This window comes from Mesocricetus auratus, unplaced genomic scaffold (genome assembly GCF_017639785.1).
Source record: "Mesocricetus auratus isolate SY011 unplaced genomic scaffold, BCM_Maur_2.0 Super-Scaffold_100042, whole genome shotgun sequence".
Classification (NCBI taxonomy): Eukaryota; Metazoa; Chordata; class Mammalia; order Rodentia; family Cricetidae; genus Mesocricetus; species Mesocricetus auratus.
The window spans coordinates 2,118,125-2,132,114 of NW_024429219.1; the positions used below are offsets into that span (position 1 = coordinate 2,118,125).

The following is a 13,990-nucleotide window of genomic DNA, read 5'->3' on the forward strand; positions in this document are numbered from 1 at the left end:
CCCCTAGGGAGGGGACAGGCCCAGGTTCACACCTACGCCAGCGCCCCCCCCCACCCCACGAGGATGGGAACCAGACTCTGATAAACAAGGAAAGCGAGGAACATCCGGAGACAGAGATGCTGGGTCACGGGCTCCGCGGCGACCGTTAAATAAACAAGGTCAGACACGTATAACTAAGAGGCCTTCATCGAAAACAAGCCTCAAAGCAAACAACTAAGGAAGCCCAGGCTCTGGGCGGAGATCCTGCAGTGGCCAGGGGACAGCCAGCGCCCCACTGCCCAGGGAGGGTCTCTACAGTCTCCTCGGTGCTGGGTGGCCCTGCTCCCATAACCCACCTTCTGCCACAAGCCAGGAGTTACGAGCAACCCGTAACATGTCTACACTTCTACATGTGCATGGCAGACAGCGGGGTGTCTGTGCACGGACAAGCGGGGCGGACAGGAAAGAAGCAGGCCCAGGGTTCCCCATCTGCCAGACTGGGCTCATGGCCACACTCACAGCGCTGCTACAGGACCCACCCTGCCGTGATGACCTCACTGCCCACAAAAGCCGGCACCTGGGCCTCGACTCCACCACACCACACAGCAGGGAGACAGCCAGCCTGCACAGATGGAGGGGTCAAGCCTGGCTTGACCTGCCTCTGCCCACCCTCAACCTTGGGATGTTCTCTGAACCCCAGCTCATGACTCAGAGGGGACACGGGGCTACAAGGCTGCCCTGCTCCCCGCCCCCGCCCTGCCATCAGGCCCAGAGCATCCCTGCCCACCTGGTCCCAGGAAGCCTCAGAGCCCAGCTTCCCTCCCATCCAGCCACACACGCTCTATGCTTCCCTGTTGTCTCATCCCATGGTTAGCGTCTCCTCTAGTGGACCCAGGGAGCCCCCGCCTCAGAGCAGAAACCCGGGGGCCCTAGACTTTGATGACCTGTGGCCCATTATAAGCCACGGGAAGCAGGGGAGACAGCAGACAGCTTCAGAGAGCCACAGAGGGAAGGGAGATACTGGTGCTGGGCCAGAACACCCCAACCTGAGGGAGCGCTGGACAGAATCCCAGTCTTGTCACCTCCAAGCTGGCCTCCTGTCCTCTTCCCTCTGTTCCCTTCCGGAGAGTGACTCACTTCCCTCCTGGAAAAAAAATCACCAAGCATCTCTTCTCTCTTCCCTCTTTCTCACTAGAGTTCACTCGGGACAAGCAACTAAGTCTCCGATGGTGAAGCCCATCACTCTTGTCCTTCAATGTGAGGAGTGTGACTCCCAGCCATCCCGCTGACTTTAGGGACTGGTCTTTTCAGAGGAATACCACTCTTGCCTGCCAGCCACCTGTCCCCACAACACCTGCCAGCCACCTGTCCCCACAACACCTGACAGCCACCTGTCCCCACAACACCTGCCAGCCACCTGTCCCCACAACACCTGCCAACCACCTGTCCCACATCCACCTGACTGCCACCTGTCCCCACAACACCTGCCAACCACCTGTCCCCACAACACCTGCCAGCCACCTGTCCCCACAACACCTGACTGCCACCTGTCCCCACAACACCTGACAGCCACCTGTCCCCATAACACCTGCCAGCCACCTGTCCCCACAACACCTGCCAGCCACCTGTCCCCACAACACCTGCCAGCCACCTGTCCCAACAACACCTGCCAGCCACCTGTCCCCACATCCACCTGCCAGCCACCTGTCCCAACAACACCTGCCATCCACCTGTCCCCATAACACCTGCCAGCCACCTGTCCCCATAACACCTGCCATCCACCTGTCCCCATAACACCTGCCAGCCACCTGTCCCCACATCCACCTGCCAGCCATCTGTTCCATAATTGCAGGTCAAGTTCTCTCCAGCAGCCACCATAGCCAAGCTCCATGGCCAGGAGCTTATTCCTTTGTCCTTGGCATGGCCAGATGCTCAGGTTTTCCTTCCTCCCTCCTGTGCCGGCACCAGGCCAGCTCTGCCTCCCACGGTTCTACCAGACTATGCTGGGAATCCACTGTCCCTTCTTTCTGAATTCTGCTTCAACAGTCTTTGGCAAACAGAACTGTGGCGCTAGAGGTCCCTGGGCACCGCGAATGTGGCTGGCGGCAGGGGCTATGAGTATAGAAGCCATGGGCCAGTACCCAGGGAGTCAAGTCCAGGCAGATGCTCCCCGTTAGAGAGAGATACCTCTGTTCATGGTCTGCCCGGCACATATTAAGAGAGATGGGCACTCACCTGAGAGGCAGCCCTCCTGGCCAGGCTTCTGGCTCCACCCTGGGCAGCACCTGAACACAGTGCGGGCCTCCGTGGCATACACCTGCCTATAGCTCATATAGTAGACGGTCCTGGAACAGAAGAGAAAGTATGTGTTGATCATTACAGGGCCAGCACTCGGGCTCTGAGAATACCTTAGAAACAGGTCCTTATCTTAAGCTGAGCAGGCCTAAGTGCCCAGGGAATTGATACCCCACATACCAATGCCCAGCTCCTTTTGTCCCCCCAAAGTCTCTGCCTTCTTCCTAGGGCCGTTCTTAGAAGCCTTAGGGCTACTTACTAGGGGCTCCATCCTAGTAAGGGAAGAATCTTGTCTCTGCCTTTGCCTGACACACAGACACCCTCCCTTGCTCTAGGGACCAGTTAAGGCAGATGGCTGTGGCTTCGGCTGTCAGCTCTGGCCACTCTGACATTTTTGTCTGTCACTCCTGACACTGAGTTTGAACAGCGGCTCCCCCAAATCCATGCCTGCCTATAAGGGACCTGACTAGGGAACAAAGTCTGTTTAGCGTGCAATCAGTTGTGTGATGGGGACACATCAGAGCACGGGGAATAGTACCCTGCTGAGACTATGAAAAAGAAAGCATGTGGATGGGGGGTGGGGACAGTTGGTGACACCCCAAGATAGACATTATAGGACAGCCAGTGGCACCAGAGCTGGGGGCTGCGACAGGGGCTCCCTCAGCACCTCACCACTATACTAGGGCTTCCAACTTCAAAACCTGCTGGTTTGTCTTGTGAGCCTTTATTTCCCGCGTGAGGGCGCACACGCGTGTGTCATGAGCATGTGGAGGGGAGGGAGGACACTGTTGGGTGTCTTTTTTTTTTTCACCTTATTTCTTCGAAGCAGCCTCTCGCTGAACCGGGAGCTCGCTAACTGCCTGTGCTGGCTGGCCAGCAGGCCCCAGGGACCCACCTGTCCTGGCCTCCTCGGCGCTGGGATTACAGGTGTGCAGCGCTTTGCCTAGCATGTGTTAATACGGGTTCTGCGGATCTGAACCCAAGTTTTTCCATGCTTGTGAGACAGTTAACCAACTGAGCCATCTCCCCAGACCCCCCCCCCACACACAAAGCCGTTTTTAAGCCACCCGACTCGTCAGCGTTTGCCACAGCAGTTCTAAGAAACGAAGACAGAACTCACAGCTGGGAACATGCGCCCCCGAGCCCCATGACTGTGAATTTTGTTTGTAAGCACTGTGAATTTTGTTTGTAGGACCAGGAATGAGACATAGACCGGAGACAGACATGGGAGAGGAAAGACAGGTAAGGAGAAGATGACGACTCCAGAGTTCCCCAACCGGCCTCCAGCCTGCAGTGTCTACAGCCCTTAAGGCCACAGGCCCACCCTCCCCACCCAGAAGTTAGGCCAACAGCCACAAGGTCAAGGGGCCCTCAAGGCCCTGGGAATGGTCAGGTGGCCCAGGCTGTGTCTCTAGGCAACAAACCAGGCCGTGTTTTCTGGGACCAGTAGTACACGGGAAGCCAAGTGGCCCTGCCTGGGCTCTGCCCAATAAACAGGACTGAGGCCACTTCCCGGAAGCATGTGTCCCTGCCGCAGGCCCTGCACACAGAAACTCTGGGAGTGCTTTACAAAATACTACCTTGGCAGGACATGAAACCACTTGCCTGGACAGAAACCGGCCACAGCGTGAACATTTGGCAGCGAGAAAGCACGAGAGCCTGGCCATCGTAAATATTTATCCCCTTGCCTGGGCTGCAGACAGGGCTGGGCTGTGTGCGGCTCCCCCCTGGACGCTCCTCTACAAGGCCCCCTGAAGGAAAAGATTCTTGGGAGAGGCCATGCAGCTATGAGAACCAGATTCAGCTCACCTTCAGATAGCGCCAGTTCGCGTGGGCTCTGGCCTTGTAGGACTGGAGGCTGCCGGGGCCATGTCAGGATGGAGGGCACAGTACTAACTCTGGGCTTTCCAAAAGGGTCGGGGGGGGGGGTCCCATGATTTGAATCTCAGTCACCTTCCGTTCCCCTTCTCCCTTCCTTCCTTTTTCTAGGTGACGCCTCCCTCACCCCTCAAAGGACCTCTTTATGTAGCCTAGAAAGTGCTCGATGTAGAGTTTCCCAGCCTGGCGTTTGGTTGTCGGTCTGTCAAGAAGTCACTCTCACCCTGAGACCCTTGACCCCCCCCCACACTCTGGCCTCTCAGGTGTCACCGCAGCCTCGCCTGTTACCGACGAGGCCACATGCCACCGCAAATGCCCGTTACCTCAAGACAAAGGAGGGTGGCGGGAGCCGCCAGGTTAACGGCCACATGTGAGGCATGGCCTAAGCAGTCACCATGACCTCACCCAGGTCAATACCGGATGAGGCCAGGCCAGAACAAGTTCTCCACCCGGCCATGCACACTCAAGGCAGGGGTTGGGATCCTCAGTCCGTGATGTGATGCCCTGCCTGGCTGCCCGCACAAGAGCTCGAGGAGAGGGTCCCTCCCAAAAAAAAAAATCGCAAAACCTAAAACAAACAAACAAAAAAATCCCTAGGGGTTAGAGAAATGGCTCAGTGGGTGAGAGAGCACTTAGTGTGCAAGCAAGAGCGTGTGAGTTCAAACCCCCAACATCCATGGAGATGGCTGAACACGTCTACATATATATGCAACCCCAGCAATGGAAGAGGAGGTTGACACAAGGAGCTCGCTGGTCAGCCAGCCTAGCCAAGACAGCGAGTTCCCAGCTCAGCGAGAGAGCCCAGCCTCGAGACAGTGGGGAAGAGCGGGGTAGATGACGACATCTCTGACCTCCACGTGCGCACGCGGTCACGCCCACCCATACGCGTCCTGCACACTCACATGCTTGTACCACCACACACACACACACACACACACACACACACACACACAAATACACACGCGCGCGCGCGCACATAACACATCAGAAAGAGGAAGGCAGACAGAAACAGCAAGGCTGACAACACAGCCCATTAGCAGGGCCCTGTCCCAGAGACCACTGTGTGATGTCCCCCAAGTCCCTGCAGCTCAACTTGACGGTGGGGCCCCACTCTGACCTCATTCCCCTACCAAACACCTGCGCCGCTCACCAACCTCAGACTACACCCCAGCGTGGGCTCTGTTCATGACTCTAGGGAGACGGACGGGCCAGAGGGTTCCAGGTAGAGACTGGGAACCCAGAAGCAATATCCCACTGGGTCAGGCACACTGGAGAAGGGAGGGGTCTCTGGACTGGCTTCTTAAGAGGGATAAGGTGAGGCAGGACAGCCACTGGAAGGCCAGCTGTCCAGATGAGGGCTGGGGGAGTTTCCTCCCAGAGCTTGGGAGAGACAGCAAGAAGGACGTCAAGGCCTGGAGCAATGCCCGTGTGTTTGCTGTTCCCTGGGAGCTGAGCCGGGGCGAGTCTGGTTGGTGTGTGTACTGAGTTCTGTCTCCATGAGCTGGTAAGACCCTCTCTACAGTGGGCACGGAGGTAGATGACTCAGGTACACCTCAGAGCAGGAGAAGGAGGGACACAGGCACGTGTCCAACAAAGAGGACAGCCTCAACCTTAGTAGATTGCTGCTTACCCACAGAGTTCTGGCCCCCGCCTGGAGCCGAGAACCCAAAACGCCACAAGGGACCCCCACCCCTACCCGGGGCTGAACGTCTGTGTTACAGGTCAGAGGATGGGTGAAGGGGAACCAGATGCCTTGAGCTGGGCAGTATGATGGGGGGATCCCAGAAACTGGACACAAGCCATCTTGCGACATCCAGGAAACCCTCACTCAGACACTATGCCAAGTACACTGTCCTCCACGCCTACCCACCAATGCCCTGTCCCCCCAACACACACACACAGACACACACACACACAGAGTCAGGGATGTGCGGCTCTCCCCAGACTCTTGAGGACATCGTGCCAGGAGGCTGGAGGTCTTCAGCCACATAGAAAACCCTGCCGCACTGAGTCCCTGCCAACCTACAGACCTTGACTGCCACAGGGTCTCCAGCCTCAGGGCCCCCCAGTGGCTCCCAGCTGCTTCCAGAAAGAGTGTCTTTCACAAGCTGTGGGCAGGGAAACACGGCGTAGAGCACCAATCCCTGCTTCATAAACGTGTGCACCCAGGACCATGCAAAGGATGGATGGAAAGGTACAAAATATTGACATCCGAGAATGGGAGACTTCTCCTTCCCCTCAAGGTGCCTCGGTCCCTGGGAGGTGCGGCCTGTCACTCCATGGGGAGGGGCTCTGCTATGTCTTTCAGACTTGAGCAGCACGCCCCATCCAGGTAAGCGCCACACCCCTTCGCCCCTCAGACATTGCCATGGTTGTCCCGGGTGAGGAGACAACAGTCCCTGAGAAACAATGAATCGCCGCTGTATTTTCCCATCTCTATTCTACGCCAGCTCTAACGGACAACAAACAAATACTGAATTCTGAAGCAGCCTCCGGAGCATCTAGGTCAGGCAGAGCAGCGGGCAGCAGGTAACCCGTGGACCCTGGATCCCACAAGTGCAGTGGCTCCCTGCTGAGTACCCCACCCAGCTCAGGACTCAGCCCTCTCCTCCTCAGACACACACCTCCACCTACCCAGAGCTCCAGCCGGCTCCCCCCCCACCCCCGCCCCCGCCCCCCACCCCCATTCCCTCGCCACCCAGTGTTCCCACTCCCGTACTGCTCCCCCACACTGCTCAGCTTCCCCTGAGCCCTTCAGAGGAGAGCTATGCAAAGGCACTCCCTTAAGTTTGATTTTTAAATAAAACGTTGAGCAATAAGTTTTTTTCACAGGCTTGGGAACTAGGCCCAGGGGTCAGCTGGCAAAAATCTCCAGCCGGAACCTTAGCCGGCTGAGCAGGCTTCTACCTTCTGGCCAGTCAGCCACTCCTCCCTGTCCCCCACTGCAAGGTCCCACACCACCACCAGGGCTCCTCCCGACCCTCATCGTCCAGGGCCTGCTGAAGTCTGAGGGTGAGAGGCCACGTCCTTGGGGAGAGGCCTCAGGCGGAACCAAGGCGGGCCTCCAAGCCCTGGCTGTCTGACCCTAGCTGAGAACTGTTCCCCGATACGTTAGGACCTCTGCCACATACCTGCGCTCTTGGCCGATACACCATGCCTGCTGCCCACAGCCCGATCTCCACACGGGCACTATGCGGCTGAAGGCTTGCACGCAGGGCTGGCGGTGCCCCACCAGGGTCAGCTTCTGCTCGGCGCACACATGGGGCCTGGGGGAAAGAAGAAGGACAATGACATTCGACTTACCTACTACCAACAGCTGGCTGGCACCAGTCATGCCTCCACAGCTATTCTAAGTACCCAACTGTGGTTGGGCCACAGCACACAATGCCTGCCTGGCATCCACTCTGGACTCCAGGACAAGGCGACTGAGAAGGAATGACGGCCGCAGCATCTTCTGCCAGGATCCTGGGCTGGACGAGGCTCTGCCCCAGGCCCTGTAGGCAGAATCATCGCCCCCTTTGGACAGCCTTTGTTGGGGCTCAGGCTGGTCCCTAAGTCCAGGTCCCTAGAATAATGCTGTTTCCATAACCTCCTTCATTCCTGCTACCTCAGCGTCTACACGGTGGGGGTATGTGGACATGACCCAGTAGTTAGGGATGGAGACGAGTAGAAATTAGGAAAGGGAAAACCAAAATCTGGTCACTATCCAGCCGTACCCAGGGCAGTGACTTTTTATGTCACTGCCCTCCACTTGTCCCAGTAGCCAGCTTTTGGGAGCACAGAGTGTCAGAGGTGGATGGCCTAAGGCAGCCCCCCCAACCCCCCCAGGCCCACCAAGAGGAGAAAAGGCCCTGTGAGAGAAAGTCACCTGGAGGGGCAACCTGGAGATGCTCATCCAGGAACAGACACAAAGTGCAGGCTCACTCAAGCCTGTATCCCCGAGGGACCAGGGGATACGAAGGCAAGTCAGGGGACAGAAGACAAGACCCACCCCATTAGGCCAACCCTGGGGGAAAAGGCGAGAACCCCACGTGGCACAAGGAACAAGAAGGAGACATTCAACCAGTGTGGCCAGGTTCTGAGTTCAATCCCGAGGGCAGAGAGTCACCAGTCACATGGGCCAGAGTCACTTTCCAATCTGTTGGGTACTACAGAGAGCCTAGAATCCTCTGCACAGAGCCCCTCCCTCTCGTCAGGGAATACAGTAAGCAGGGGCCACCCGTCCCCACCCTATCTGAGGTCCCTGTCCCAGCAGGGGATATAGATACTTCCTCGGCTCTGCCCCTGACCTCTGCCTCCACCCCATGCCCAGTGAGGCACCCCTCCCCAAATGACCTCAGCATTCTCAGTGACTGCTGTGTGCCGCCCAAAGTCCATCACTTAAGAGACCCGGACCAAGCCAACCAGCAGCTCTGGCCCCAGACCAGCCACCCCCAGACGGATGTTCTGACGGAAGAGGCCTTTATTTTTTATTTTTCCCTGGCTCTGCTGCGTGGGAAGCCACCCCCTCAGGGAAGCGTATGACCACCTGTAGACAAGATGAATGCAAGAAAACAAACATCAGGGGCGCCCAGCCTAGTGCAGGGTCTGCATCTGCTCCAGGGCCATCTCAACCCTAGCTTCCCATCAGCCACAACATAGGCAAGGCACAGCCACTGGCAATCGCAGACAGGGAACTGTCATAACTTGTCCTAAGGCCTTCCAGTCCCACCATACTTTCCCCAGTCTCCCAAACTTCCTATCTCGGGCTGAAGCCAGCCCTACCAAGTCTGGGATGACTGCAAAGCAAGGATGCTCAGGTCCCAGGACAAAGCAATAAGGTCTGAAGTATCCTGTGGACCCCACATGTGCACTATAACTCCTTCTCCATGGCCAGGTGGAACCCCAGACTGAACTGAGTAGCTGTGAAATCCCAGGGCCAGATGGAAAAGGGTTTTTGCCACCTTATAAAGACAATGCCCCAGGAGGACAGACAACCCCAATGACCAAGACAATGATGACAACAATGGAGACAGAAGATCAGTCACCACCCTCCTCCCCTATACTGATAATAGGCACCCCATGGGAATGCCACCACCTCAAAGGAGGTGACCATGACTTCCTGGAAGTGTCTTAAAATCTTAACCTGTTAGCCAGACAGTGGTACCTGGACCAAAGACCACGCACGCCTCTTCCTGAGCTCTGCAGAGATGCTGTGCTTCTCAGATGGCTAGCTAAGGAATGAGGGACCCAGACTTGCAAGAGCTTGTTGTCGGCAGAGGAGCCCAGGCTGGAACACAGGCAGGGACAGGCCAGGGCAAGGGTTTGCACAAGAGCAGCAGACCCCACACAGGGACAGCCCTCCTCAGCATTCCCTGGCTTGGGTCATAGCCTCATTCTTGATCCTGGTGGTCTCCACTTTGCTGTATGACTGCAGGAGAGTGCCCTCTATGGAACCCCTGAATATATGCAACTTCCTTTGCACACACACCCCTACACACCTGCCCCACACACTTGCACACACACACTTGCACACACACACACACACACCTGCCCTCTGGCTAGTGGTAACTGTAGCTGATTGGAGGAGGACCAACAGAAGATGGGGCCTAGGAGAAGGGACACGGGGTGTTTGTCTCCCCAGCCACTTAGAACCCTCCCTGCCGGGCGGAAGCGGCTCTGCTATGGTCACATGTTCCCTCTGTTCCCCTCTGACCACCTGTCCCTGCTCTGTACCTCTCTAGGGCCCAAGAGAACAACACAGCTGATATTGAGACATCCGCAGCAGGCAGAGAATGCCGCTGTCCCCAGCCGTGTGAGGAGGATGGTCTTGCAGGATGCCACGTGGACAGGAGACCAGCCCAGGGGCTTCCAAGCTCTTACAGGAGCCCAACGGGGTGGTTAACTGATGTTTGTAGGGGGCACATGCTGGACTTGGTGCAGGTACATGGTGGAGGGTGGGGGATTCTAGGGGCAGGGAAGTGAAGGAACAGACAGACAGACAGACAGCCACACCGCAGGCCCCAGAAGCACCGGTGTCATTCTGTTCCTTGTAACTGCACGCAGCCTCTCACCGAGGCATGAAAGGCAAAGCTCAAACCGCAAGGTAGACCCAGGGCCAGCAGAGGGAGGGAACTTCAGCCCGGCCGGCCGCAGAGCCATCTGCTGAAGCATGGAAACGGGGCTCCAGGATGCTGGCAGCCTTTGCAGGAGCTGGAGGCCCGGGATGCTCGCCGCAATGGCGCCCTTTACCCAGGTGTGGAAGCGCGGGAGGCACGCTGTCCCTATGAGAGGCCTGAAGCTGCTTCCGGAGGATGGTTTGTCCACACCATCCCCCTCATCTGGCCTCCTGGCTCACCTCTGAGCACACTTCCCCTGGCCTGGGTGCAGCTGACACACTGAAAAGTGTGAGACTTTAGGGACAGGAGCCCAGTGGCTGTCTGGGGCATCGCAATGCTCGCCCGTGAGAGGGCAGATTGGAGACCCTCAGAGGCCTCTCACCAGGCACAAGAAAAACCGTCGGAGGAGGTTCGGCAGACATGCATTCCTTCCCCTGCTCTGCTCCCCCACCACAGGTGCAACACCTCCTGCTTTCTGGGACATCTGGCCATTTACCCCGTCAGCTTCCCCATGCCCTGAAGAGGGGCATCCGGGGCTACTCAAGAGATGAACTGGAAATGGCCTCAGCCGCGGAGAACGTGGCTACTTAAGCCCTCGGGGCCAGTAGGTCCAAAAAAGCTCCTTGCAAGATGGAACTTGAGCTTGGTGGGGAGAGGGGCCTTCTACCTGCCTGGGGTAGGAGGGGGGGCGGGGGGGGTCATCACTAGCTGTTTCCCAAGTCCTGGCAGGTTTCTTAGCATGGCTACCCAAAGGGCTTCCAGCCTGGGAGAAGCTCTGTGTTTTGAAGCTGTGTATGAACACTGCAGGGCAGCCTCTGCCAGAGCTCAGGGTTTCGGCACCCGGGCAACCTCTCACTCCACCCTCAACGGGGCTGCGGGAAGTCCTTAAGGAGCCATGCTGGCCTTGCACTGCTCAGCAGTCGCTCCCATCTCCGGATGAAACCGGCAAGCCTCGCTTCCACCAAGCCGAAAAGTCACTTAGAGGAAAAAAAAAAAAAAAAAAACAAGCAGGTGAGCCGGGCTCTGGCCACTGGATCTGGGCACCCTCAGTCGATGGCAGCCAGAGAACCACACCCATTGCCATGGCAGATTCATGAGATGGGCGTCAGAGCCACCCTACCCCTAGAACCCACAGAGGCCCATGGCTTGCGCACACACCAGCTGTAGGGAGTTACGGGCAGGAAGACAAAGTACTATGAAAAGTCAGCAGCTATCGGTTCAGGAAAACTGGCCAAAGAGGTGTGGCAGCCGTACCAGGCCCTGCCAGCTCGTTAGAAATCCTTGGGTGGGTGGGGGGGGAAGGCAGCAGGGCAGAGAGGGTCGGGCCCAGGGAGAAGTATTTTCTAGGGTCCTGGCTGCCTTCCCAGCCCCCCTCCCCTGCTCCTCTGTGAGGCGGGGGAGCCAAGGGCAAACCTGCAGAGTCACCTCTGGAAGTTGGTCCTTCCTCAAGGCTTCCACCTGCTGCTGTTCTGCTGGGCAAGTCAAGTGCTCCTTCTCCAAAGCTCAGAAAGATCTCTCTGCTGGCCCAGCCAGCTAGGGCCCGTGTTCAGATGCCCAAGAGATACAGCTCTGGGGAAGAAAGCCAGGACTTTTGGCCAGCCTGGAACTCAGACCCACTCAAAACGGACAATCTGATAACAGAGGCCCTGTTGGGACCCCCCCCCCCCCGCAAGAGCAGGGAAGTTAGGGCAGGAGCCCCAGAGATGCAGCCCCCACTGCAGGAAGAAAGGAAGGCGGGTCCTAGACAATGCATCAAGAAAGGACAGGCTCTCCTGCTGCCCATCCAAGACCAGTCCCAACAACTTTCTCAACAGCTGAAGACTTTCCGGGCCCAGGTGAGCAGGACGCGGGCAGCAAGCTCTTGGCTCCACTCCCAGGGAGATCGGCAGGAGCGGACAAAGCTGGGTGGAGAACCCATAAAGGGCGACCGACAGTTTCCACATATGCCAGATTGCATCCATCCACCCAGAACCTGAGGAAAGTGGGCGGGCAGGCTCGCAACCCAGGCCACCATGCTAATTAAGAAAATCATCATCGTGGGGTTGAAGCTCCTTCTGGGCAAACTCACAGCTAAGAGAAATAAATGAGCAGCAGGAGCCAGGGATGCATCCATTCCCGGGTGAGAGGCCCCCAACTCAGATCAGCTCTCCATTGTAATGGCCACCAGGACCAAAGCAAGGCCCACGGTGGGGGGTCCTGAGGGCACCTGTCCCAGTGGGAAGTTTGTCCTCTCGTTCCCCCAGGGAGCCATGGCTCTGTCCTCAAGGCCAAGTACGTGGTGGTTCCACCAGTCGCCAGCCCTAGACAAGAGCAGCAAATCTGCTCTTCTGTGGCTGAAAGGGCGCTCTAATCGGCAGAGAGGAAGCCTCCAACTCAGGGTCCCTCGTCCACTCCCCAGGCAGCACCAGCAGCTTTGCCAAGTTTACCAGGCCCCACCTTGCAACCCGCAGGGAAGGGCCGGGTGGGGGCCTCAGGCCTCTCCTCCGTGCACCTCATCCACTTGGGCTCAGTTCGCACCGGCTTTCCTTTGAGGCCAACAGAGGGATCGCTTTGCAGTTTAAGAGACCGCTAACAGGCCTGTTGGGGAATCATCTTTCAAAATTAAATCCGGCGCCGCTGGCTCCCTGACCCTCTCCTTCCTGCCCATTCTAGTACTAAATTCCTTCTCCCGAGGCCCCAGAGCGCACGTGTTTAACACACAAACCAGTTCTGGCAGCCCCCTCTGGGCACCCCCGCCCCTGCTCAGGCCCCCAGACCCCAGGAGACCAGCTTCGGGAGGAAGTGGGTCCAGGCTGCTTCCTCTCGGCCGTCTCCAAGCCGGTTCCCCAGCTGGACCCTGCGCCGCAGGGGCTTGGAATCCTCACCTCTCCAAACTTCAGAGTCCTCCTAAATCTGCAGAACCCTCGCTACAGAGGCAGGACCCGGGAGACTAGGAACCTGTGGCAGCCTCGAGGGCCCCAGATCCTCCTTAGTTAAGGCAAAGAGTCCATTGTTCTGGGGCCCCAAAGACAAAGCCCCGAGCTCTGTCCGGGTCAACGTCGCTGCCGCGAGCCTCAGGACTCGCGCTACTCACATGCTTGGCTGCAGCGGGCGCGGGGGTCGCGGCTGAGCGGCTGCAGGCACCGCGGGGAGCAGCAGCAGAGCCAGGGCCACCACGCGCCAAGCCGCTCTCGCCTCCTCCCGGACAGGCATCGTGCGCGCGGTCGCGTTCCCACTCGGTCCTCTACTCTCCGACTCACAAGCGGCTCTTGTGGCCACGAGACCCCTTCTTCACGCGCGCCATGCCCTGTAGGACAGCGGGATGCAGCAACCGAGCCGCGCCAGGTGCGGGGCGCGAGGTCGCCGCAGGTGCGGATGGTGCAGCTCCTCGGAGCGCTGAGACAGACAGACTTTCGCGCTCCGCTCTGCAGACACTTGCCAGAAGTGATGGAGAGCGAACTCGGAGCGGGACGCTCCAGACGTCAGGTCCGCCCGCCGCACGCCCCCAACCCGGACCCCAGCCCCCTCCCGCCCCGACTCCCGCCCCTTTTCGGCTCCACCCCCAGCCCAGGCCCCGCCCGTTCCGCCTTCGGCCCCGCCCAGACCGTCCCAACAGAGAGAGCCCACTTCCAGTCCCGCGCCAGCCCCTCCCCTCCGCGGCTCCTGATTCAACCCACAAGACTAAGCTCGCGTCCCTGTACCCGACATCTAGCTTCATTTGAGCATCCTCTTGGAGTTCCCTGCGCACCTCGGGCCGAGAG

General features: G+C 58.3%; 1 protein-coding gene across 3 annotated transcripts in view; it reads right to left on the reverse strand.

Moving 5' to 3' along the window:
* The window catches only part of Megf6 (multiple EGF like domains 6), a 103,349-nt gene extending 89,634 nt beyond the window's left edge, over positions 1 to 13,715 (reverse strand). The window contains exons 1-3 of one of the 3 annotated variants that reach the window (XR_002384812.2): positions 13,324 to 13,715; positions 7,284 to 7,418; positions 2,215 to 2,324 (exon numbers count right to left, since the gene is read on the reverse strand). Coding sequence is in view for 2 of the 3 variants with exons in the window: in XM_040734927.1 (XP_040590861.1) it covers positions 2,215 to 2,324; positions 7,284 to 7,418; positions 13,324 to 13,442 (364 nt within the window). In the remaining variant the exon portion in view is untranslated. The remainder of the gene's footprint in view (positions 1 to 2,214; positions 2,325 to 7,283; positions 7,419 to 13,323) is intronic. The other 2 variants (XM_040734927.1, XM_005079372.4) reach the window with 2 other exon arrangements.
* Between the last annotated feature and the right edge of the window lie 275 nt (positions 13,716 to 13,990).